The sequence below is a fragment of the Vanellus vanellus genome, assembly GCF_965231255.1.
Source record: "Vanellus vanellus genome assembly, chromosome: 2".
Classification (NCBI taxonomy): Eukaryota; Metazoa; Chordata; class Aves; order Charadriiformes; family Charadriidae; genus Vanellus; species Vanellus vanellus.
In genome coordinates this window covers 51,469,335-51,493,663 of record NC_138906.1, presented here as the reverse complement: position 1 = coordinate 51,493,663, position 24,329 = coordinate 51,469,335, and the positions used below count along the sequence as shown (strand labels likewise).

The 24,329-nt window shown below is 39.1% G+C and overlaps 1 protein-coding gene across 1 annotated transcript in view; it reads left to right on the top strand.

The window, feature by feature from the left end:
* ADCY1 (adenylate cyclase 1) overlaps positions 1-24,329 on the top strand; it is a gene marked incomplete at both ends in the record, with an annotated part of 153,946 nt that overhangs the window by 23,011 nt on the left and 106,606 nt on the right. The window contains one exon of the mRNA XM_082479370.1: positions 21,399-21,548. Within this exon, the coding sequence (XP_082335496.1) occupies positions 21,399-21,548 (150 nt within the window). The remainder of the gene's footprint in view (positions 1-21,398; positions 21,549-24,329) is intronic.

Sequence of the window (24,329 nt, the reverse complement as noted above, 5' to 3'; positions counted from 1 at the left end):
CCACCCAAAACCTTCCACTCTCCTTTCTCCAATACCTCTTTAGCACTTTTGCCCAGAGAACTGAATTTAATAAAATAAATTAAAAAAATACTCCAGCAAAGATATTAATCAGGATTTTTGTTGAACTGGGTGGTGTGTTAGTGCAAAACAGAAAGAGGGCCCCTGCCTCCCCCCAAATAAATGTATTATTATTGTGCTTGTTAGTAAACAGTAAATATTAAGGCACCAAAGTAGGATAACAAATTATCATAGTAATTGTATCATTAATGCATCCATGTTGCTTTAAGGTACACGTACATACATTTAGAAAGAAGTGGATTTCAGGGAAGGTAAGGAACTGTCCCATCTGTTCAAAGGCTTCCTGTGTCTTCTGGAAATAATTCTTTCTGCCTTTATAGCCAGTCATGGTGACACTGTATCCCTTACCTTCCGCTGAAGGTATGCTTCTGGTAATGAGTGCTTCAGCAGAGCACTTCTAGTCCTGTTGAAGGGACGTGTGTATGTCTCCAGCAATGATTTGTTCCAGGAAAAGAGTTTCTTCTCGAGGCTCGAGGAATGGTCACAGCTGCCTGTCATAAGTACAGAGATTTATAGAGCAGAAAGTGAGGCCAAATAGAGTGTAAAAGGATTGTAGCAGAGGGAGGGAAAGCTGAGCTCAAACTGAGAGTCGTGTAAGGGAAGCATCCAAGAAACCAGCTGAATTAGAGGAGGGCTGCAGCTCTCTGCTGGTATTCTGCTTGGGATGAAGTAAGCCTCACCTCAGGTATTTGCTCTGCGTACAACAGTTGAGGGAGATCTTCATCTCTTACAGAAGGGGAATCTCTATGTGCTTTCTGTGTGTGTCAACGTAGCTACTCTCTGGATATGTGTCTGGATATCTAGACTTTTGTATCACAGTTACTTTCATGGAGATTGTGGTCAAGAATATTGTACGTTTAATTATCAAAGAAACTCTTATTTTATGGCCTGTTACCCACTTACAATTTTATGCTTGCTTCACTGTGGCTAGTGCCTGGGGCACATTCAGTGATGTTCTCAGTAGGGCTTTTTCCCAGAGATTTTACTGATGTCCATGCTGTTGGTAGCAGGTTTTGGGAATTGCTTCCCGCTCCCTTTTTTTTTTTTTCTCTCTGTTCCCCTTTTCTCTACATCAGAGTGGGATGATGTCTCAGTAAAGTTAAATCAGGCCCTTGCTTTATGACTGGCTGTAAGAAACCATGAACTGCGATCTACAAAGGTAACAAAAATTAGATGCAGTCATAGTTCTGCATATCTAATAGTAAAAAAAAATGACTGATTTAGTGATAATCTTGCCTATAATCATCACACAGTTACCACTCACTGGCTGTTCAGTCCAGTAATTAAAATGAACTAGCATTCCCCACGCAGACTGGCCACACTGGTGCTTGTACCAGGAGGGCGAGCGGAGCACAGCGTGACCATCAGATCTGTGGTGCCAGGTTGTTGCTGCCCCTCTGATGGAGGTCAGTGTTGGGGCAGATACCGTCTGCCCCCTGGGGTGGCTCAGCTTCAAGGACTACCAAAGTAGTTCATACTTTCAACATGCTGTGAAATTCACTTTTTTTTGCACTGTGGATTGCATTCTGTTCAAACTCACAAGAAGTCCTTGGAAGGGCCAACACCTAAGCACAGCAAACTCAAACTGGAGAGTCCACTGCAGACGATGCTGCAATGCTGCTCTCTTCACCCTGACTAGAAGTCCTCTGGTTTCCAATGTTAGCAGCAAGGGTAGAACTTGTTAATTTGAGTGAGTGGATAGTTGCTATATAAAAACATGGACCTTATTTAATGATAAGTACATCGTAAATCTCTTGGCAATGGGTATATCTTTGAGTAACTGTTTAAAGCAGAATCGCATGAAAATTGTAAATTCACACTACTTCTGGTTCTAGTTTGGCAAATACTGCCCTTACTCCATGTATTTTTTTATTAATACTTAGTAAAGAAGCGTGTTGATGAAAATGTTAAATCCCTGTTGTAAACATTTAGGTTCTTTCTGATAATTAATACCATCTGCATTTGGGAGGTAGGAGGTTTGCATGTGTGTTTCCAGGAAGGTGGGAGTCATTTGCAGGAGTGGAGAAGCATGATGTACGCTCACAGAGTTACATGTGTCCATATTGCTGTGTGGGTTTGGTAAGCACTTAATTAGAAAAACAAATAAAGCATGTCAAGGGGTATTTTGTATGGAATTACATCAGAGTGTTAGCATCTCTTACTCACTTGCAAAGCTGTGAAGCGTTGGCTATAGGAAGTGAGAATGGGCAATATGGCAGGGCAGCGTGAAAATCTGGGTTGAGTTGTAATTAGAAGTAATCAAAGGCTATTGCATCAATGTTATATATGTTTTGATTTTATGATAATATTTGGGATGACTTCAGTCATTCTAAATTGGAATTAGGAACATATATCTGTAGATATTATATATACATATATAAAACATACATAAAACATATACAGATGTCACACATATATATACACACACGTATCATTTTGCAATGGATGATTTTGGAAATAAGTTTAAATTTAAACTCCTTTAAGTAGGTTAAGATATTCCATTTATCTGATCAGTGGAACACAGTCACTGACCTACATTTGTGAGGAAATAATTTTTCTGAAAATGCTGTTGTAACTTTAAAAAGGTCATTAATGGAACATATCTGGCAGCCTAATTTGCATTTTAGATAACTCAGAATTATTAATTATCGTGTTATACCCAGGCAAACTTCTAATTTCTGCAGAGAAATATCTAGGCCTTTACAGCTTGAAAGGAGATAGCCAAAACCAACTATGTAACAAGGGATAATTGTACGGGATGAAAGGGATTTGCTCTCCTATGGATTTCCTACTGTGCTATTTCGAATCTCTTGACAGGGTTACAGGGCTAGCCTCATTTCTTTCTCCCTGATCTATTTTTGGTTTTGGTCTTGGTCCTATGCCATGTAGTGTCTCACAGTGGAGTTTCGGGATTCTTTTATATATTTGTATAAATACATAAAATACCTCCACAGCGAAAACATCAGGTTGGCTGTACAAACCACTGTGAAACCCAACCTGTTTTTTTTCAGAGCAAGTGTCTCACACCTCTTTGTTGCAGCGCATTATGCAGTGACACACAGGCAGGGATGTGCGTACCTGCCTGGTGTGCATCGGCCACTTTTCACACCACCAAATTAGCCAAGGTCTCTTTCCCACATCCCGTCGCTCTGTGAATGGCTTCCCTTTTAGGTGATGAGAACAGAAGAGACTTTGTATTTTTCCACAGATTATTCTTCCAGCTTAATTATTGTGCAGAGCATGGCATGCCACTATTCCCAGCGATTGCTTGTGAGAGCCTGGAGAGTGCTCTGCCAGGTTCTGTTTGGTTCAGTTTGTCCCAATGATGGTTTGGTTCAGTTCGTTTTTTCTCACTCAGCAGAACTGTTGCTCTGCAACAGAAAAAACCACACAGGACAACCTGTCATTTGAGCTGCTAGGTCCGTTCAGTGAGTTTTGTCATCAGTGATGTGATGCCTGTGTCCTCCTTGGAGGCCAGGGTACAGAAACTGTCTCATCCCATCTCACGACTCAAATGCACAAGCATGGTTTAGATAAAGGCAAAAAGTTCTTGCATGTATTCCTGGTCATATTTCATCATAGGCCCCATCAACTACTTTTAACTACACATAACAAAATAATAGCTTTGCAGTAGTTTTAATGCCACAGCTGGTGAGCTTGATATTAGCTTTCTTTAATGATCCCAAGCCAGGCTCTGTCTCAGAGCATATCCGAATTCCTTGCCAGGTTTGCCAGAATGCTGTTGTGGAGTAAAAATTTCCAGAGCAAACTGCTGTTTGACAAAGAAAGTCAGAGGTGTGGAAAAGGGTGTTTGGTTTGGTTTTGTTTGTTTTGGGTTGTTTTTTTTTAATAAAAGGACTTGTGCAGCAGTTGAATTAAATATTGCTGAATTGGAACTGTAGGACATATCTTTGCAAGAGACATTTGATATTTGTACTCCTCTCCTGGGGTGCTTATTTAAATAAAAAAATGTTATCAAAATACTACACGATACGCATAACCTTCAGCAACTGCTTAAAACATTGATTTTGAGCTTTGATCTTTTGTGAAGAATTATACCATCTGGGAACTGTTTGGCCGTTTTACTTCTTAACTCTTCATGTGATCTCTGTGGTGGATGGGCATCTGTTCACTAGGTACTGCCGTTAGCTTGTTCATACCTTGGTCTCCTTTTCAGTTCTGGTAGTCCAAGAAAGTGATGGCTGACTTGCCTTGTTTCCCAGCCGGCTGCTACCAATACTGTTTCCATCATCTATATCGGATGGTTGGTTTGTGGTTCTTGGATTTTGGTTACCTGATTGGGTTTTTCAAATGAACGCTAATTAATTGGCAGTGTGGCTGTCGTCCATCTATCTTTAGGCCTTAAAAGTAGGCAGGCTGTCTACTGCTTGTCTGCCTACCTGTGCTTAAAGCATGAATGTGAACGTTGCTTTGTTTGCGGCTGCCTCTATTACCTCTTTACTTGTGGCTTCATGACTGCAAACTTGATGTTAGCCTCTGTAGCTTTCAAATACTTTTGTCTGTAATTTTTTCACCTTTTATACTTCTTCACTGAACCTGTAAAGATCATCATGAATATTATAGTATGGCCCACCTTTATTAGAAGGGCAATTCGTGTGTATATACTTTACAATAATGGTATGGTCATTATGAAAAAATAAAATGTTACCTGGTAGCTTTATTTCTACTTTAGGCCGAACCATATTCTCTCTTGTAATTCAGTAATGAAATCTCCTCTGCTTTCATCTGGGGAGAAAAAAAAAAAACACAAAACAAAACAAACAAAAAAAAGACCCAACAGATTGAAAACCTAACATCTTTTCTCTGAGCTTTCTTCCCTGAAGTATCTACCTTTTTTTAAGGAAATGCTATTCAGTTTTTCTCCCTTGTACGCTAATTCTGTGCAGTTTCCCAAAGCTTTCTGCTGCAGCCCTTGGCACCTTCAGACTGCACCTCTGCTACAAACTGTTCTTTCTCCTTGTAGTGAACTATGTTGCTGCATATTTAGGACCTTTCCAGAGATCCTTTAGCACCTTTCAGAGCATGGTTCCAGTGCAGTGGATCCCAGTCCATAGACAACATAGGGGCAGTAGGCAATTAATGTACTTAGTCTGTACGTGGTCTCATTTGGAGGCTGGAGGTATTTACCTGCCAGACCTCTTTCTACATGGGCAGCATGGATGAGAGCTGCGTGGTCGGAGGACCAGATGTCTAAAAAATCACTGTCAGGTTCAGAATGTAGGTTTACTGTTGATCCAAGACAGCCTGGACTATTCTCCTGAAGTGAATGTTCTTGACAGAGCTGAGGCTTAGCAAAGAATATTGGTTCCATCTTACTGTTTTATACCTGTACTGTTAAATAAACTTGATGTTTGAAGTCCTTTTCTAGGTTCTTTTGCCACTGCAACTAACTTAAATGCACTATGCATCTTCAAAGTCAGCACCTCCATAATAGTGAGTAGCCTCCCTGTGGAAATAACTAGGGCCAACATTTTATGGCTTAATACAAATATCTGTGGCACCTTGCTTTATTAATTTTGTTTAGCTGGAACAAGTTTCCATGCAGTGGTGCATCTCATGTTGCTTACTGTTGAAAAACATGCAATTCCCCAATGGGCATGATTTTGAAAAATAAGATTATTTGTAAAGAGTAGGTTATTTTTGGCCAGGTGAGTTCCCAGGGGTAGTTAAACATGTGACTGCTGGCACAGGATAGGAACAAGAGTCAGCAGAAGGGAAAGTAGCATCAGGGCAGTCTCTGCTTCTGCTGGCTCAAGCTGCCTTGGTGCCCCCTGCCTCCCACTCCCCATTTGCTACATGCGTACGTAGCAGCACTAATAAGGACATAGTGCAGAGCTCATGGAATCCATTCAAGCACTGAAACCAGAAGCTATATGGCCACAATAGCACAGCATTGCACCTGGAAGGATAACCCCTCTCAAGTGAGGGTTTCAAGTCTCTCACGCAGAGATACTGTGGTGTTGTCGATAGACAGTTTTCAGATCTCAGCTGGTGTTGTCTTTGCAGCGCTGTGCCGTGCTCAGGAGACATACTGGTCAACCGTAGGACGTATGCCTTTGAAGGGTGTTAGGTGTCTGCCTTTCTGTTTGGACTGTGCAAAGAAGTCTAACTCCCTAAATAAACTGACTCATTAAATGATGCAGTCTTTTGCCAAAAAGTTGCATTGCTAGGTCAAATTATTGATCCACTTATACTTGTATCCTATTCCTATCAGTAGTCTTGTCTTGATTACTCAAAATGTTATGCCATATTTTGCATGCATGACTTAAAAAAAGTGTGGAAAACCAATGGTGTTCCTTACCAGTAACTCAACGGACTGCAGTGGTGAGCTCTAACACACTGAGTTGTCGTTGCATAATGTTGTATTACTGGAGACAGCAACAAATAGATTTCATTAATTGTGCAATTGTACAGATGATAAGTTACATTTGTACATATATTGGTCCGTTCAAAAGCATGGGGAGACTTTACAGACTTACAGGAAATATTTTGCCTATTGCACCGCTGAAAAGCCACTAATAGAGGTGAAACACAGTAGTTGCTTAACAGCTGGCAGATGCCTATAATCAACTGAATCTACAGGGGTAATTTAGGCAGGCAAAAATGTAATTACTTGGGATATTTCTTACACTGAACTAATTATGCAGTGCCTTACACTGGAAAAATGTCTCACTCAATGTCCCTATCAGCACAGGTCTCAAAGGGTAGAATTGTATATAATTTATATGATCTGAACACAATTACAAACATATATTAACATGTATAAAGTTAGAGTTCTTTCTAAAACTAAGCTGAGCCCTTGCCTCAGTTCTTGTACTTAGTTAATTCTGACTGTAAAAATAGACCCTTTAGTTACTTAATATCAAAATCTGCCTATTTTAATGAAATGGTTTTTTGTCAACATGCCAAAGCAAGGCAATATAGCAAATGCAGTAGTACACAACACAGAATTTAAAATAAATGTCAAAATACTGGAGATATGTAGATAGGCTGGCAATAGTGACATAGCTGCAATAACTAAGTCTTTAGATTACAGTGTGGAAGCCTAAGCTATTAAGGCAGAAGGCATGTTATCATTCTGACTTTCATGTAGATATGCAAGTGAACCAGATTGTGTGAAGTGACTACTAGCAGAATTTAGTCCACTGATTACAGATTATGCATTTGTGGTTTTAGACGTAGTCAAAATAATTGCACTGGGGCAATCACTATGTCTCAATGTAAAGAGTAGGGTTGTGTCTCTAAAGTTGTCAGAACTTTGAATGAACGTCATGGATTTTGTCTCTTACTAGTGTTTTAGCTGCCAATTGAATCTTACTGAAAAACACTGCTAGAAGACACTGGAAACAGAACAGTAGTGTTCCTGTGATTGGTGCTTGTGTTAGTTCAGACTAATTTTTAAATAAAAATACCTACTGAGACAGACTTCATGTTCAAAGACATACCTTTCCTCTAAAAGCATTGTATTCACTTTTCCCTGACTTTTTTTTCTACAGATACTGTTGTTTTTCATAGTTTTTACCCCTTTGCCCAAAATAAAAGCAATAGTTTAGTAATGTCACACTGAAGTTTTGCAGGAATGGCTAGCAGAATACGGCCTGGCCCTGGCAATCTTATCGTCCTCGTTTCGAGATTTGTTTTAGAGCCTATTTTGCGGATAATTCAATCTAAGACAGATTTCCTTATATGTTCCTTAAAAGTAACAATACTTCCTCCTTCTAAAATCAAACACTACTGTAGATTTTCTGTTTCTTTTGTGTTTGTTTTTTTTTCTTCTTTCCTCTGCAAGGGGAGTACTTTGTACTTACTTGTGCTTTGACGGTTACATTTTGAACAAGCTATTAGGAAAGTGGTCAGAAAAACATTCAGGAGTGCTTCTCTTCCTGTTAGTTCCCCATTTAGCTGTTTCAGGAAGCAGTCATTTATGGGATCTAAAAGTTTGCCTTAGTTTCATGGTCCAGTGTAATAGTTACTGAATCTGTATGGGAATGACCGGAGTCTCCGTTTACTCTGTGTTCTGCAGTGACAGCCTCTGAGACCTCCTAAGTGAACCATACTCCCTCTTTCCATCCTCAGGAAAATACTATCAGGCTGTGATAGTATTGCCTTATTAATATGTTTTTCCTACATAGGCATCAAATTTTAAGCCATGGAGATTCTGTTACATCTCAGCACGGTTAACTTCATCATCTGGTTGGGCTGCATGTTCCTTTAATGCACAGCACCACTCCTGTGATATTGCATCTTGTTTTTTCCCCTTGTATTTTGCACCTTGGAAATACAGCGTCCCACTGATTATTTTCTTTCTAGTATCCTTCTGATATGATATTTCTCATTCAGTATTTGGTTTTAATTCATCCCAGTTCCTCCTTCTGTATTGGCATAGAAGCACATATCCATTTTGGTCTACCTACTTTCTGCACTCTGTTTAGATGGGACTTGAATGGCTCAGGTTGTTATTCATTGTTTCTCCCTGCAGCTGTTCTCAGTCTAAGTAATCTTGCCTTACTTCACCTGCAAGGGATGTGTACTCTTAAACTGTGTGATCTTCCACCTTGTCAAAACTCCTCAATTCATAGTTTTGATTTGACCCGCTTTGTATTTCTATGAAGTTCATCCTGCTTGCAAAACCTCATCCTGCTCCCAAATTACTAATTCAACACCTGCATTTTTTGAAAGGTCTTCAGTGAACTTTTGCTATCCCCTCAACTTTCAAGTACCCCATGATGCAGCGTTCTTTTAAGAAGTATTTCAGATTACTTCATTGAAGGAATTAGGATCAGATCACGAGTAGTTAGTTCTGAAGGCAGGAGAACTGTCCCTAATGAATCTGTTCATGAAAGTTAGGATTTTTTACAAAAGGGTTTGACAACAGCTAACGGATACTTTGTCGGAGCATTTGGGGCAGTCACCCAAGAGACACTCAGTGCAATAGAACGTGGCCAAGAAAATTTTTGAAGAATGTGATATAAAAGACTTTATTTTATTACCGTTATCTTCACATCAGAAACATACATAAAAAAGAGGGTGATAATGATAAAAGTAAAGCAATGTCTTCATTAGCATAATCTACTGTGTACAACTATTTACAGAGTCATAAAAATGAATATAACCAGTGTTATGCTGTTGTTGCAAGAATGTATGTTTCGTATCCATTTTTATTCGTAAGTACAGAAAGGGGAAAAAAGGAGAAAAATGAAGAAGTTATAGTGTACTGTGAAATTATATTTTCTTACTTATATTTCTGGTCTAAAAACATCCAAATGTCTGCACGGCTATTATGAAGCTTTTATTCAATACCACATATCTCCTTTTTAAATCCCCTGTTATAGACTTCCAGGAATTCCCCAGTAATTTCCAGGATTGTTTCTGACATTATCCTATAATGATTTAGGAACTACTTATTTCAGGAAACTATTATTATCAGGAGACATTAGAAAATATTAAAATGGTTGACAAGTTATTGAATGAATAGGTGATTAACATTTTAATCTTTCTGTAGGAAGCAAAGCTTTGCCATGTAGTAATAAGCATCTGCCAGACTTTTGTGTATATTGTAGCTTGCTCTTATACATATATTACAATCAACAGTGCTATATTTGCTTTTATTATGAGCCCCTTCTATACACATTTATGCTTCACATGATTCAGCACACGACTCTGTGACATAAGTGCCATCTTTTCCTGTACCTGTGCAGTCTTTGTGATACAAGTCCTTTGAGACTTGCAGACTTGCAGGGAAGTGGATCATTTCAAAAAAGTAATCTCTATTTTTTGCTGTATGGGGGAAAAAAAAAAAAAAGAAAAAAAGCTTGAATGTCTTGTCTGTATTCTGGTAGTGCATTTTGTGCCTTTAAGACCAGAGACTTCAGTGGAGAGTGGGCTAACAGGTGGTCGGTCAACAGGACCAAGCTAGAGCTGATCCAAAGTAACCTCTTCCAAAATGCATATAGTATGGGCATCCTGAGCACCACCTTTTTCCAGCTGCAAGTCCACACCTGTTGGGCATTTTTCTTGCCATTGTAAACACAGTAAAATACAGTCCTTGATTTATCTGGTGTCTTTGGGGTCAGACAATGAACACGCAGAGCCCACGCCAGAAGAAAGCAAAAATACAGCAGCACGGAACAGTACATGTCCTATTCCATACTTGTTATTTCTTCATTTCTTTGTGCAAAAAAGAGTGCAGTCAGCAAACCCTTAAGAGGGGATTTGTGTACAGTTAAGAAAGATGAAATATGACATAATATGACATATTACAGTAGTTGCAATTGACTCTTATTTTTTTACCAGTGAACAGCTTGCTTTGGGGCCTAACATATTGTCTCCCCTGTCTCATTTGTTTTGAAGCAGAATAAGAAATTACTGATGTATTTTGTTTTCCTCTGTAATTTTCAGAATTCTCAGTAACTCAGTTAAATCCCACTCTTGCCTTTTCCAGGGCATAAAATTCTGCTGTTTGCAATCTCTTACAATATGTACATGGAAGAATCACCGTTTCTTTTAAGATTGCACATTCTTAATTTGATGGACAGCCTTAAGCTAACCAGAACTGACAAGACATTCAAAGCAGAGAATAAACCCACCAGACAGTTTGTAGGAAGGAGGATTTTCATTGTTTAAACGAAAGTTGGGATGCGTTTCTGAGTATTTCAGTATCTACAGGAGCAAAAAAAATCCCAGGAAGGCACCTTGTTCACAATTCAAAGAATAGCAGTCCATGATCCTTACCTATCATCTCTTTCATTCAAATAAAAAAACAAACCAAACCAAAACAAAACAAACCCCTCTCTAATGAGGCGGAACAGAATATGACATTGGCAAAAGAAAAAGAAAAAAAAAATAGCACAGTCTTCAAGATTGTGCTAAATTTTCTCTACATTTGGCATCATATCTGTAATTCTAGCCCCCTTATTATTCTTTTGCTCTTCTTTTCAGCTCAGAGTAGGCATATTTCAGTTCCACTTTTTATCACTATTTTCCTTCTTTCTTTTTTTTTTTTTTAATTTTCGCTTTACTCCCTTTTATTCTTCCTGTTCCAAAACCATACTTGATTTATGTCCTGTTATCTCTTACCTTCCTCCAGGTTTGTGATTTAACACTTTGATTTATTTCTGCAGTTCAGTTCAGTGTTTTTAAATGCTTGGCATTCACAGTATTGTGACTTTTTTTCAAAATAATTTTTTTGCATTCAGATGATGTTACATTAAAACAGAACCAGAAAACCTACACATGACAAGAAGATCATATAACCCAAGAAGTTATTAGTCATGTGCTCTCATGATAAGTCTTTAAAAGCATCCTGTTGCTTACAAAATTGGCGTATTTTTCTTTCTAAGGTCCTGCTCCAGCAATGAGGTTTGTATGAATCAGTTTGGAACGCTACCCAAATTCCCAACCACGGAAGCATGCCTCTATTTTTTAGCACATCAGACTATTTTTAATCATACAGCATAGAGATTCTAACAACAAACTTGATTTTTAGAATCACTGGCTGAAAATGAGTAGACTTTGGTCCTTTGGTCCTAAATCCTTAGAATTTCTTTGGCTTCTCTTGAAATCATTGTCCAAGGAATTCAATTGTTTAATAGAGTCACTGAACAGAGATGTATCCTTTTGTTTACCTAATAAGTCTCTCAAGTGCAAATGTGACTGGAAATATTTTTTTTAAATCTTCCATCAATTTCTTGTTTGATCAGTTGCTTAGTGACATACTGTATAGCTGGTTTCTCTTTGGAAAAATAATTTTCGAAGTTGAACAAGAAAATGGCTGGTTTTCTCTATCTCTTCTGCTTAAATTGCTCCTTTGCAACTTTGACAGTATTAAAGCTCTCAAGTGCCAACACTGACAGAAGATACCATAGCTTAAATGACCCTGCAGAGCGAAAATCTTATTATCTGCAGAGACAGCTCTTGCAAGTTGTAAAGCACAATAGGAGAAAAGTAAACGGGCTCTGTGTAATAGAACATAGTTTCCTCAAGGCAAACACTTTCATCTTTTCAGGACATTTGACCAGAAGTGACATCATTCACCAACTGCTTCAAATATCTGCACAGAGAGGAAAAAAAAAAGAGAAAAGAGATACAAGAGGACATTTGTCAAGTCTAGCAGGCAATCCTTCTGGTGGAAAGGGAAACCGACTGAGATCAGTTTAGTCCTAATGCAGTCATGTTTTCGCTCAGCAGTACACAGGCAGCCAGAGCAGCAGCGTGTGCACTTTTTCCTGTCTTTATCTCTGGCTGATTTCATTCATCTGGAAAAGAACCAGGTGTTTCAGCAGTGAGTGAGAACCAAGGCCTCACAGTTTAGTCATTCAATTTAATTTACAGGTGACTTGTTAGAAGACTTCTTTATATTTCTTGACATTTTGGGGGCAAACTTTTTTTAGTGCCATAATATAAATATGAGGTCCCATGCTTGGTATGAAAAATGTGTACCTGACACTGCTTCGGTCATCAAAAATGACTTGAATTTGCTATATAGGACCTTAAGTCATGCATTTCAGCACTATTTCCTAACAAATGAGTTCATTACAGTGTAATATTTGGACGGCTGCTTGAACTTAACCTGTGTTTATTTTCTCATCTGCAATATGCCTGTGATCATACCTAACTGACATACGCTAACTTGGGAACCTGGGTGTATCCATGGCTGTCTCCCAGATCTTGAGAAAGTCCTCTGAAGTTAAATTCAAAAAAAGGCACTTGGAGGTTTTAAGCCTGGGTGTTGCATTTCCTAGGTTTTATGCACCCAACCTTCCAGGAGCAAAATTCAAGCCCTCTTTGGAAGTAGCCTGTGCATAGCACAGGAGCACGCCACTTCAGTACCACATAGATGGTGCAGTGTCTGTGCAGCGTTTATAACAAGCCCTGGGGACAGTACTTTGTCACCAGCAGCACAGTTCCTAGGCTGGACAAGACCGAGCTTGTACCGCTGGAGAAGAGATCCGGGACTTGGAAGACCCATGTTTTGTCACCAGCTCAGTCACTGACCTCTGCCCTAGCACTGTTTATTGTAGCTTTGTAGAGAACTTTTTGAGTTTTTACAGAAAACACTTTGACAACTAAACTAAAGCTGACAAGTGAGAGGTCCTGAGTGAAAAGCTGGAAGTGTGTTCCTGCTGCCAGAATGTGCAGGAACTCAGCGCATATCTATCAGTCTTCGGTAAGCCAGGCCCCGTAAGAGGCATATTGTGGAGTATGTTTTATGGATATAACCAAATCATGCCACGGGAGCATGAGACAAGAGCAAGTGTCCCTGGGCTGGTGGCACATAGCGGGCTGCAAAAGGAGCATGGCTGGGAGCCTGGGAAGGAGGCTGTCCCACTCAGGCTGGGCAATCTTCCTCCTGGGTTGTTAGAGAGAAGAAATCTGAAAATGTGGAGCCCTTTGCTGAACTGAAGCCACAGCCTCAATTTGTGTCTCTGTAGTCTAAGAGCCGTACGCTAGATAAGAAATGCTTCCTGTCTACAGCAGCCCGGCGCCAGACTGAGGCTGCTACATGCTGTTTCCCAGCCACGCACAGGACTCAAATGAAGAAAAATTGCATTTAAGATCTGAAAGTCCAGTCACCTAGCAACTATAGTCCCACCAAATGTTTCAAACTAGCTTGGATTGTGTATCCCCACAAGTCTTTATTTTTATGTATTTAATTACTTCAGCTTTAAAAAAAAAATATATATTAAGATGTTCAGATGGGTTCTTGGGGCGAAACAAGTACTGGAAAGGAACCACGTGTTGCACAGAGCAAACGCAAACAATTTTTCAACAACAGATTACTGTCCTATGCTCTAATTGCACAACATGGCATTATACTAACTAATAGGAAAAGGGGAGAAAGCTGCAGATTTTTGGTTGATGTGAAACAGCTTCAGGGGCTGATCACCTGGACTCTGCCAAGCAAGTGAATAACATGCACAAATAAATAAAAATATTGGCCGTAATTTCTATAGAAATTATTTCAAGTGGCTTTGGCAATATATTCAAAGTCTTTTGTGATATATAGCAGCTATTCATAATGCTTGGGAACAATTGCAGTGTCCAAAAAACCCCAAACCGTAACAACCACCCCGAAAGCACAGAAGAACTGAGCTTTTATTTGTTCTACGGTGACTTACAATATGCCATAAAAGAATGCAACAGTTAATTCAGGAAAGAAATACCAGTAACGTTGGCCTGTCTCTTCTCAGCACAAAGAAATTTGTGGGATGTGACACGTAAGCCAGTTAGCAAGAAAATTTTGACCTTTTTCTGGGTAGCTCATTGTCTCAGCTTTCCACTGATGGAAGTGACTGTGACCATGCTATTATGTTTAAGGTATATATTCTGCTGTGAACACACTCTGGAGTGCAGTAACATAATATTACAGCAAGAGAAAGCTACAGCTGAGATATCATATCTCTCATATCTTATCTGAGAGGCAATCGTAGCCTCTCGTATAGTGAAAAACTGTGGAGATAGCCAGATCTTTTGTGTACCTAGATTTGAATGATTAGTGTGGATGACTGGGAAATTATTTTTGCTTCACGTGTAATATTCTTCAGATATTCTCTTCTGTCTGCAATCACCCCAGCACTTCTGTGGGCTTTGGAGAAAGTTTGTTTGCCTTGTGCAAAAAAGTAAGCTCCAGTTATCTATCTGTAAGGTCTGGTTTGATATATGGAAAGCTTGCTGATACTAACCTCAACCTCAATTTGTATCCTTGGTGGATACAAATATGAAACCAAGAGAAATAATTAATATTGTTACAAGTGTGTATCAGTACGCACACATTATGTATGAAAACAGGCTTTGGACAGAGACAAATCAGGGTGTTTTCTTCTTGTTTTTTGACTTTCTGAAGTGCAACAGACCGGTGCTATACTTGGCAAGTTTCAGACATTCCCGTTGCAGTAACGCCAAACATTTCTAATAGAATACTATGTGTTTAGGTCTTTTTTTTTTCTTTTCAAAAATACAGCTTTTATGAAGTCATTCATTATTTGGAATGGTTTGAAGTGATTAAGAAGTTATGCTTAAAGGTATTTCAGCCTCTATGCCGCTTGTAGTATTTTACATCCAGTACTTTATTTCTTATTTCTACAGTTTCACCTATCAATGCTCCATTGTATATTACGTGTAAGTTCTCTGTCTCATATTTTTCTTATTCCCTAAAAATTAGCTGCCTTTTTTTTAATTAGAAAAATGCCGATAAGAACTAAAGTTCTTGTGCTTAAGTGCTCCTTTCTGTCTTCCTAACATGGTGGAATTGTGAGTTCCTTTCAGAAATTCACTAAAAAAGGCACAAAAGCTCAGAATCTCAAAAACAGGAGCCTGAAATTAATGTCAAACACCTGAGTGAGAGGATTGATGGGCAGGCTGTTGACACTCTGGGACTTCAGCAAAACAAATATTTGGTATCTTATGTAATCGTAGACACTTTTATCAGAATGTTTTTAAGCTGCAGTACTACATAAGGTTTAGGATTCAAAATTTATGATACAATCAACCCTAGTTCTGATATTCCATTGTAATTGTCTGCTACTTAATCTCAGAGGTAAGTGCTTCTCACACCACATAAACAGCCCACGGTGTATAATGTGAGAAGGAGGTGCACTAACTGTTCTCCCAGTGCGTTTTTCCAAGTTAAAAGGACATAACCTTCAACACATGAACTTTTTAACACTGGGGAGCTTGATGGCTCTATTAAGACTCTGCTGTTGTAGGGGGCGTTTTTTAGAAAGGTTTATGGCATGCATTTTTAAAGGTTATAAATCGTGACTTATACTTTGGTGAAAAAGGTATGCAAACAGAGGGAGAGACAAAGTGGATTTCTGCAATTTCACATTGTATGTATAGGCTTCAAAAAAACTGGCTGTAGTTAATGGGCATGGAATCCTAGATATCCTAAAGGTCTGTCTTCACTTGTGTGCTTATAGACACACCAGTGCTTCTGTCTTTTTCTCGACAGTGACATCTGCTCTCATTCAACATGTTGTCACTCAAATAACTAGTCACTAATCCCCTCTTAGAGTATGCTGTAGATTCAGGAGTGTGAATGAAGACAGAAACCATGGAGAATAGCACAGCAGAACAATATTTTCCTAGTACGTGGCATAATCCAGTTAGGACAAAACCTAACAAAAATAAGAGAGGGACATTTATTCAGAATGGAAATATATTTATTTAATCTGGAGAAAAATTGTTTGGCTTCCTTCTCCGGTAGGAGAGTGTGCTTTTTGGGATGCAGTCAGGAACTAAGGAGAAGTTCTGTGCGCCTGTGTTATGCCACTTCAGCAAATGGAGGGAGCAGATGTAGTAATTAAGTGTTCTCAAAAGGTTGTGAAGTGAGTTAAGTGAATTACTACACTTAACAAAAGCATGTCAGGATCAAGAGGTGATTGTGCATTCTCTTTTATGCAGTCTTGTGCTGTAAATAAAGCACTGCTCTAATGGTAGCATTTTCCATAACAGGAAAAAGATAAATGATTTTTGTTTAAACTTTTAAAAGGTCTTGCTCATGATATCAACAATTTTCATAAACAGTACGGTCTTGCCTTGCTCTTCAAGAGTTTTAATGGTGGAAGCACTGACTCATTTTGGTAAGCTGTTCATGACTCTTTCCTTAGAGGTATGCCTCACAATAGACATTCATATTTTACAATAATGCATTTCATTGCCATATCTCAAAGTATTTTGACAGAATGAGTAAATGTTACATTGTCTGCATAACAGGAACAACAATAGTAGCACAGAAATTACTTGCAGTAATATTCCATTAACAGAGAAAACTGGAAGTAGAATTCAGGCCCTCCATACCTCTCATCAGGTATCTGAGGGTTAAGACATACCCAAACCACACTGGTCTTGACTTTTCCGCAAATTTCAACCTTCACCTGGAAATGCTAGCCACATTTCCTACATATTCCACTCTTCTCTAGTTCATGGGATGTCGTGAGAACTCATATTGCTGAGAAGAAATCAAATATTGATATTAGCTACTAAATTACAATCTTGGGAAATCCCTTCTCATTCCCATTTCTCTTGAAAGCCCTTCTCATTCCCATTGATGCCACAAGACCAGCTTGTAGAAAGCACAACGAAGTTTTGGAATAATATCCTGAATTTTTCTTCTCTGGTAATTTGTGTTTCTCATTTAGTCTACTTTAGTTGTGTATCTCAGTATCCATCTACATGTACGCCACTTTGTAAAAAAGTCTTTGAGTGATCCAGAAGTCATTCACACCTTTGTGAAGTAGCCACATTTTTCTACAAGGCAATTTTGTGTGACAAACAGAAGGCTACACCGCAATGAAGACCGGCCTCAGGTTTGAACCATCTACTATGCAACTGTTTACCTGATAGCAGAATTGGTCTGCTCAAAAGGCAAATATCAACACGTATTCACCATTTGTTTGCAAGACAGCAAATGCATGCATGACTGCACACATGAGGATTCTTACTTTGAAGGAAAAAGAAGTGGAGAATAAAACCTATCTGGAATTGAGAGGAAAGTTTTGAGAGACTCTTCAAAGAGTCAGCTAATCCCAAGGGACACTCAAGAAGTTGGAGATCATTTGGGGGGGGGGGGGGGGGGAGTGGGGGGAGATATCTTTAATTAAGCTATTCAAGCCCTGTGTATGTGTGTCCATGTTACACGCATCTTACCTCCAGAATTATTTGCTCGGTCCGTGATGGCATTGCTCTATTGCACAATTTGAGTTCCCTACCAAAACTAACTTGAGACCCAAGAAAGTCAGTGCAAGAGAAGAACAGGAGAGACAGAAATTTGGATGAAATACCTGCTGGAGCTGCCAGTCTCTCTTCACTGACTAGGCAGCCCACAAAACCTAGCACTCTGTGTTGGAAGTCTGCCTTTGGTAACACCCTGTAGAGCCTGCACAAGGAACCAAGCCAGAGTTCATCCAGTGATAGAAAGTGTACCCTACCAAGGACTAGACAAGCTTGTAGCTCAGGATGTTGGTACTGAAGTGTAGCACCTATGCAGAATACACAATACAAGATTCAGTGACAACAGTAATTACAAAGAATAAAGAAAAATTGAAAAGGCTTTCATGACCCTGTTGCCATTTTTTTGCTCTGGCTGATCTGTAATCTCATTATAGAATGAGAGAATAACATTGTTTGAAAGAGGTTGCAGCATAAAAATGTCTTTGAGTCACTTTGTGTTGCACTAAGTAAATTATTTCTTTAGTAGTTCTCTAAATAGAAGGTGATGGTGAAACCTGAAGAGCACTCTGTTTCCTAATAAGCAGTGGTATAGTGAATAACGTAGGGATGGTTTAAAATTAAATTCCATGATATTTCAGCAGTTCTGGGTGCCTCAGTACTGCAAAGATGCTTAGTTTTAACAGCAAGTCTCTCAATTTTTCCTGCAGTTACAGCACATAACGTGTGCGAGTTACCTATGTATGTATGTGTATCTATATAGAGGTACATGTTTACATTTTAAAATGAAAGGGACCAGGAAATGGCATGCATTTGAGAAACCTAGAGAGAGAGATGTATGTAGTTTGCAGTTAGGGAAAAAATAGTAATTAAACAGAAAATGGTTTGTGGAGGGAAGGAACTCTTACCTCGGGAGACAATCTGCCCTACTTTCTTTTCTCGCATTTTGAAATCTATGAATCTTTTACTTGCTTTATCACTTTTCCTGATTCCCTGCAGGCCAGAGCTGACAGCTAAGCCTCTGTTTTATCTTAAACTGTTCAAAGCATGTCAGAAAATGACTTACCCTGCTGAGTCTGAAAGTGGCTGCATGATTGCAGGAACCCACCTACTGGTTACCCCCAGTCCAGGTGATCACCGTTGCTTGAGTGAAGTTGTTATGATAGTCCCAGAACAGCTGGCAGATTGTTATAATATATGGTCTTTTACTGCTTCCATTTGAAGACCAGATACTGAGTTGACTTTTTTTTTTGTTTTATTTAGAAGTAATTTTTTATGTCTTAGGCCACTCTGATATCAGTGCATAAAGATAGTGTTTCACCCTGTGTTATTAACAGCTTTTTTGTATATGGACAGGGTCAAGTAGTTGCACTGTCTGTAACCGTCTTGACTGTTTATTCTGTGGGTTCTCTCTACTGCCTTTGAATACGGCCTTTACAAATCCTTTCTATTTTTATTCCATTGCACTTCTAAGAATTAGCTTTAAAATGCACTGTTGTCACTACAGCATGATAAAATGCAGGGATAAGGTGAGTGCGACTGCATTCATGTCTCTAAAAATAGGATTCTACTGGAATTTCTACAGTAATTTCATTTTAGTAGTCTTTAACTTGTGCTGAAAATTGATATACCTCAAACAGTTCTCTGTGATGAAGCAAAATAAAGCAAGATTGGAATTGCAGACTGTTTATGCTCAGGCTGTATCATGAAATGATATGCTTGTGTACTGCTCTTCATCTTCAAAGTTTTACCATCAGTATTACCATCTCTGAGAAGTGACATGTAAGTAACTGGTATATGAGATTTTAGGTTGAAATTACTCTGACTGGTGACACCTGAACCCGCATTTTGTAGTTCTCAGGAGGAAGCCGTAACACCATTCTTCACTGCTGTTAGCTCTTGTGAGATAACTGTTTCTTTTTGGATATCTGAGGAGAAAGCAAACACTACTGCTATGCACAGCTCCCTTAATGGTCACAGAGTATCTTTTTGATTTTGCACTGGTGAGAATGTTTGCAGGGAAGTTGTAGTTGATGTCCTGTTGACTAATAACAACCAGGTATGAAGGTAAAAGTTAGAGGAATTGTGAATCTGTGAAGGTCTGGAGAACCCACCCAGAATGAATCTTTCAGTTCTCCCCACTATACTGAGATCACATAGCGCCATTAGTTAAACACATCAGAAACTTCCTTCCTATTTTTGTAGGGTGAAACATTTCCTAGAGGCTCTCCAAAGTCAGCAGGGAGTTTCTGGGTGTCATTTTGGATCCTTGCTTACCATATTGGCCGAATTCAAGCCTTCAACCCTAGTCCCGTTACTCAGTAAGCATTCTCTACAATGATGTCAGTGGTTTTATTTTTTAAAAAACTTGATTGTGTTGTTGACACATCTGGACTTACTATGCAGTGCAAACAAGGGCAGTGGTCTCCTCTTCATTTTGCATTAGCAGATCACGCAAGAGTAGAGATGAAATGTTGATGAAAGTGTATATCTTGAATTAAGAAATAAATGTCAGTTATATGGTCTTTATGAACTATTTCAGGTGCACAGGAATTTAACATGAATTGTGTTATTGCTGTAATGTCTTTCTTTGCTCTTGTTATACCCAATCTTGGTCAATTTATGTGCTAGCTGATTTCTGAAATTTTGGCATTTCTGAGTCCCGTGAGTCCTTATCATGATGCTGCGGTAGTAACTAGAGTAAACGTGGAGAATGAGACTGAAAAGATATTGGGTAAACAGGCCTTATTGCTTCCTTTCTAAACAAACTCTGCATTGCATTGCAGAATTTACCATCAGAAGACATGTTTCAGACATCAGAGATGTGGTGAGAAACTTAGACAGGATTGTCTTAGAGAGGGAGGTTGTGTGCAAGCCTCTGTTGAGTTATTTAGGTCAGATAACTAATTTATCATATATTGGAAAAATGATAAAAAAAAAACAGAAGGGCAATTGGGTCATTTATGTGTCCTTCATCAAAGTACTGTTCGTAGAACCAAACTCACCACCTTCTGAGAGGTTTGCTGCAGGATAGCATCAACAATGTATCTGATGATTTCATAAAAAATACAGTATAGTCGCTAATAGTATAGATATGGAAAGCGAAGTAGATTTTCCAAGTGCAAACTGCACAATATGAAGGCTTGTGGTACCGAGGCACATGTTTTAATTTAGTCACAGATTTTTTCAGTTCCTTGCTTCTCAACTATAAAAAAAAAGGGACAAATATATCCCTAATTTACAAAGGCGTAGGAAAATAATTTCAGTGTTCTTGCAATTGAACAAATGTTGAAGATGCTGTCCTTACTAGATGGACAGATCTTCCAATGGGCCGATGAAAGAACTGATGCTGAATGAAAATGATAAGCTACAGATCATTGTTAGAGAAATTAAGTTCAGCAAATGTGAAGTTCTGTATTACGCAATATTGCTTGCCTAGACTTGTGGTAGCTGCTATAATTGTTTCATTGCAATTGGGTTGTGGGAAGGGGTATCGGTGACATGGCTAGCGAGGTGAAATATTTAAAGACAGTGCCTTTTTTTTTTTTTTCCACATTTTGCTGAGTAGACATGTAAAATAAAAATCTAAATTTTAAAGTATTAATTTATTTTTCTTTCTTTCTTTCTTACAGCTTGTGGCCAATGCAATCCTTTTTGTCAGTGTAAATTTGTATGGGGTCTTTGTGAGGATTTTGACAGAAAGGGCTCAGAGGAAGGCATTCCTTCAGGCCAGGAACTGCATTGAGGACAGGCTGAGGCTGGAGGACGAAAATGAAAAACAGGTCAGTTTCTAAGCCTTATTTCTTTTTCTCTGTTTCTTCTGAGATGACTGTAGTTATGTGAACCACAGGTCAGGACATTGCTGCTGAGTGCATGATAGGGTGTGTGTGTTTCTGTTGCAAAAGAAGGGTGCTGCCTCCCCCCACCTGCTTCAGCTCTTTCTCACCAGTGCATGCATGCTTCGCTCTTCATCTGCACGGCAGAGAGAAGGTGCAGGCTGACCCAAGGCTACTGTCAGCTCCAGCACCAGAGGGGATGTATTTTAGGTGTGAGAAAAAGCTAACATACTACTGCAATCTAAGATCCTGGGTTTTTTTCTGTATGGATGTTTTTGGGTGGGTGTTAGATGTGCTGGAAGTACTTCTCTTTAGGCTGTGTGTGCTATAACTTGTTTGCATTCATGATACATGTAAAAAAAAAAGTCTACATTTTGGGGAGAAGGGGCTGCACTGATATACATGAATAACTCCGATAACAATCTATTCCTTTTCTCAAAAGTCACCTTAGTAGTTTGATGGTTTATTTCACATAATTTTATCAATCAATTTTCCAAGCAGATTTGGAAACATTGAGAAAAAACACTATATTGTGGAGCTTGCTGTTGTTACTCACAGGTCTGAATGTTAAACCTGCTAAGATCTGTTCATCTGTAAGGTTTGGACTAGATTTTTCTTTCTGTCTAGGTGATACTTAGAGGGCCAAGCAGGAATACATAGATGCAACTCCATTGACCTCTGTAGAATGATGGTAACTTATGCCAATACGGACTTAAGTGGTATTCAGACCTTGCTGTACAAGATGTCGAGGTCCTCAAAGCTTGTGTACCTCACACACTTTTACTCCCCTTTACTTGCAGTTTCTCTAGCAAGTCTATTCCTATGTGTGAAATAACACAGGTCCTTATCCTTAAGTACTTTCTGTTATGAACTGAGTGAAAGCATTTTTATGACCTGAACATACTCTGCAATAAGTAGATGTCTTCTTTGAACAACTGCATACTTTGCTGGCTGTGTAAAAATGGTACTAGGATCAAAGCCTTTAGGTTTGATTCTGGTCTTTTTTTAATGCAAAGCTGCAGATTTTCAAAGTCATAAAGTGCCATAAGTGAATTTCCATGGGATTTAGGCAACCCTGCCATTTGTGCCTTTGAAAACCCACTCCTGTGATCCAACATGAAAATAATACTGATTTTTGTGTGTCTCTAGTGAGCACATTAGCAATCTGTCCTTTTTTATATTTTATACATGCATATAGAACACAAGAAAGCAAAAACATTACACTTAAGTACCGTTATTGCTGATATCATACCTAGAGAATCCTGCAAATGTTTTTCCAATGCAGTATACAGGCCAGTGAAGAGAATACACTTTTCTCCTACACTTGTGAAATTAACTTTATGCAACACGGTGTAAAACTCAATACAGTGGTGAAATATAGTAATTAGCTGTCAAAAATACCACCAAAATACTTTCTGTTGTTGCTGTCACACTACTTGCAAATACCTCTAAAACCACGGCAAGAATTAAGACATGATTACAGGCTACAAAATTATTCTGCAGTTGCTGTGGCATAACGTAGCCCAAGTTTCCAGCTGGCAACACTCAAGCGTGTTTGAGAGGAAAAGAGACGTTGCTGACCTAGTTCATTTTTTTGTTATCATTCCTGTATTTTTGTTCTCTGAGGTACCAACATTACATGTTAAAAGGGACTGATTTTTTTCATCAGACTTTCTTGTCTCATTCAGATGTTCTGACCTAAATACCGTAGCCTTTTTACATTGAGAATTATAATCCAAAATGCTGAAACCTTTCCCTGGTATTTCTGTGCAAGTCTCTAATGGGAAAGGAAAGAACATGCTCTTGGCTTTTGAACATACACAGCCTTCTGGAGTTAAAGTCTCGACTGTGTGAGACAGATACCACATCTGAAACTGTAAGTGAGATTTCTTCCTGTGTGTCCTACTTAGAGTGATTCTCCTCATATGAGATGCATTTGTAGTAGTAGTCCAACGTGACAATTTGCATAAATCTATTTTTATTAGCAAGAGCAAAGATCTCATGTTGTAGCATTTTTGGAGTCATCATGCAGGAGTTTGCAAGTAGGCTTTGAAAGTGTTGCTGGGGAGAAAGGGAGCAGACGGACTCTATTTATTTTAAAATTCAGTTTAATTTTCACCCTGTTCTCTGTTCTCTACTGTCACAACAAATAACTGGCCTCAATGATGTCATCATCCATTTGTTATTTTGCTGAATGTTAGACTACAATTCCAGAGTAACACCAGAAGCGAAGGGCAAGAACCAAATAAGTTTTAGACCATGAACAAATAATTATAATCATTCACTTGAGATAAGCTGCCTCTCTCATTGTCTATAAATCTCAGCAGCAAGACCATCCTCTGCAGAACAAGCAGTTAAGAGTAAATATTGTGAGGTGGGTCCGGTTCCTTGGAACTGTGCTTGTTCACTTCCTGCTCAGTCAGAGGACCTGAGCACTTCCCCTTTACTCCCACTGCACCATCTCTCTGTGTCCACTTCATTAATTCCAGGTTATCCTTTACCCATACATCGAGCAAGACATTGTCACCCTGCTCCCTGGACGACTCCCAGTGTTAGATGTCCCTGCTGATCACGAGAGCAGCCTCCAGGCAGTGCTTCACCCCTTCCCAAGGGAGCAAGGAAGGAGCAAGCAGGGATGAGGAATGGGGGAGGCATTCAGCGTAGAGAAAGAAGTAATCTGCTGCTGATTGAGGCTGCTTGCCATCTGATTCAGAGGGAAAACCAGTA